The 2,611-nt window shown below is 38.4% G+C and overlaps 1 protein-coding gene across 2 annotated transcripts; it reads left to right on the top strand.

Annotated features, from left to right (window-relative positions):
* The first annotated feature begins 367 nt into the window (after positions 1 to 367).
* Prx6a (Peroxiredoxin 6a) lies at positions 368 to 1,777 on the top strand. 2 transcript variants are annotated; one of them, XM_017620359.1, is made up of 6 exons: positions 368 to 471; positions 538 to 713; positions 778 to 970; positions 1,039 to 1,111; positions 1,195 to 1,295; positions 1,469 to 1,777. In XM_017620359.1, exons 1-6 carry the CDS (start codon positions 368 to 370, stop codon positions 1,494 to 1,496), a joined length of 675 nt encoding a protein of 224 aa, XP_017475848.1. In that variant the 3' UTR covers positions 1,497 to 1,777. The 2 variants fall into 2 exon arrangements, with proteins under 2 accessions (XP_017475848.1, XP_017475847.1); XM_017620358.1 differs by lacking the exon at positions 1,469 to 1,777 and having other exon boundaries at positions 1,195 to 1,345.
* The last annotated feature ends 834 nt before the right edge of the window (positions 1,778 to 2,611 follow it).

Genomic DNA, 2,611 nt, shown 5'->3' with positions numbered 1-2,611 from the left:
CCGGCAACACTGTTGTACGTTTCATACCACATGTTCCGCGTCGAATTAGCAACATTTTTATTAGAACCGGTCGGCCACTAGTTGAATTTCGCCTAATTATTCCATCGTTCGAAAGGCAGTTTGATTTCTTATTTATTTAACATTTTCGTTTTCGAGAATAATTCTATTTTGATTGAAAACCTCCTAACACATCCACATAAATAACGGAAGACTCTCATCGAAATGGCTGATTCCAGCAAAGCGCTCAATATTGGAGATGAATTCCCAAACTTTCAAGCTAAGNTTTCTTATTTATTTAACATTTTCGTTTTCGAGAATAATTCTATTTTGATTTAAAACCTCCTAACACATCCACATAAAAATCGAAATGGCAGATTCCAGCAAAGCGCTCAATATTGGAGATGAATTCCCAAACTTTCAAGCTAACACCACTGAGGGGCCCATTGAATTCCATGAATGGATTGGCAATTCGTAAGTTGGCAACCAAATCAACTTTTAGCTTTGATTAAGTATGTATTTATGCATGTTTGCCTTCAGCTGGGCCATTCTATTTTCACATCCAGCCGACTATACACCAGTGTGCACAACAGAATTAGCGCGCGTAGCCACACTATTGCCTGAGTTTGCAAAGCGCAATGTTAAACCAATTGCTTTATCTGTGGACACTGTCGATTCTCACAAAGGATGGATTGAGGATATAAAAAGTTATGGAAGTAAGTTCAAGCACACTCTAAATACGTCAATGCAATTACATTAAAATGGGCTTTTGTTTTACAGAATTGAAGTCCTTTGGCTATCCTATAATTGCTGATGATAAGCGCGAGTTGGCAGTCAAGCTAAATATGCTGGATAAGGATGAGTTAAACAAAGATGGCATTCCGCTAACATGTCGTGCTGTTTTCGTTATTGATGATAAAAAGAAATTACGTCTTTCAATTTTATATCCTGCTACTACTGGTCGCAATTTTGAGTGAGTTTTAGCAACTGATTTTAAAATATAAGCTTGGTCTAAAAAGTTTTTAATATTTCCACTTTCAGTGAAATATTGCGCGTTATTGATTCACTGCAATTAACCCAAAATAAGTCTGTTGCCACACCAGCGGATTGGAAAGTGAGTTTTATGAGGAATAAATATGTATGGGATATGAATGTATATTTATGCATATGCCTTTGTTTTTTTTTTCTTTATAACAGCAGGGAGATGTTTGCATGGTCTTGCCAACTGTCAAGGAAGAGGATGTTTCACATTTGTTTCCTGCAGGCGTTGAAGTCATTCCAGTGCCATCGGGCAAAAAATATTTGCGTAAAACACCGCAAACTTAAGCGTATATTAAGTAAGATTTGCCTTGAAGCTTTGAAAAAAGCTTGTTTTTTATGTTCCTTTTTTTTTAAATAAAACTATAAACATCTGAAATATCTTGAACAAACAAATTTCAGCGNAAGTCATTCCAGTGCCATCGGGCAAAAAATATTTGCGTAAAACACCGCAACCTTAAGCGTATATTAAGTAAGATTTGCCTTGAAGCTTTGAAAAAAGCTTGTTTTTTAATGTTCCTTTTTTTTTAAATAAAACTATAAACATCTGAAATATCTTGAACAAACAAATTTCAGCGTTATTGAAGTCGTAGACTACAGTCGAAATCGCTATATCTAACTTTTATACAATGAAGTTTTCCCTATTTTACATCGATTTCTTTCGGAGGTTTTTTTTCTTTTAGTGAGTCCTTTTAGTAAATTCTTATGCAATAAACTTTTGCTAGAATGGCCCTCAATTAAACTCGCACATTTTTGTCTACATGTAATTAAACTTTTCTATTGGGAAAGGATAATTTGCATATGCCCGAGAATCGAAGTTAACAATAAAAAGAAGTCATCGTAAACTTAAATTTTTTGTAAGCATTTGCCTGTGTTTAGCGAACAAAGTAAAAATGGCGCATGGAACCAAAGTTTCGTCTTTTTCGACCTCATCTAATATTAAAAAAAAGGCAATGGTTTCAAAACTTTCAGAAGTCGGTCAGTAAACTGAAAGTCTTTGAACTTGTCTTTTTGAGGATGTTGGTGAAGCAAAATGGATAACCGGACATAGACGAGACGGAGCTTCATCTGCCTCGGGAGACACGCACAACACTCGCACAACTTCGCTCCGGCTACTGCAGCAGGTTGAACTCCTACTTGAGTAGGTTGAATGAGGATGTGCCGAATGAGTGTCCGGCATGCGGAGAGACCCCACATGACTCGAAACATCTCTTCGCATGCCCGGAAAACCCGACAACCCTANGGTTGCCGTTAGTGGAACTTAACGACAACGACTGAGATACCAACCGTCCTGGGCGGGGTTGTTGTAGCCGCTACAACAACAACAACCGCCGTACATGGTAGGCATCTTCCTGTTTCTGGACCATCAAAGAAGCAAGAGGTTAAAGAATTCGCTAATGCATTTGTATACGAACNCATGCGGAGAGACCCCACATGACTCGAAACATCTCTTCGCATGCCCGGAAAACCCGACAACCCTAACGGCCTTGTCCCTATGGACAAACAGAAGCTGCACGCTTCCTAACCTAGGGTTGCCGTTAGTGGAACTTGACGACAACGACTGAGATACCAACCG

This window comes from Rhagoletis zephyria, unplaced genomic scaffold (assembly GCF_001687245.7).
Source record: "Rhagoletis zephyria isolate East Lansing unplaced genomic scaffold, Rhagoletis_zephyria_1.1 Rzeph_scaffold_02126, whole genome shotgun sequence".
Classification (NCBI taxonomy): Eukaryota; Metazoa; Arthropoda; class Insecta; order Diptera; family Tephritidae; genus Rhagoletis; species Rhagoletis zephyria.
This window is presented reverse-complemented; position numbering and strand designations above follow the sequence as displayed.

Bases quoted from the DNA above. Each gene is read 5' to 3' on its own strand.
- Prx6a (XM_017620359.1), top strand. From the start codon at position 368: ATGGCAGATTCCAGCAAAGCGCTCAATATTGGAGATGAATTCCCAAAC. The intron at 472-537 runs GTAAGTTGGCAA...GTTTGCCTTCAG, and splicing joins CATGAATGGATTGGCAATTC to CTGGGCCATTCTATTTTCAC. The intron at 714-777 runs GTAAGTTCAAGC...TTTGTTTTACAG, and splicing joins GGATATAAAAAGTTATGGAA to AATTGAAGTCCTTTGGCTAT.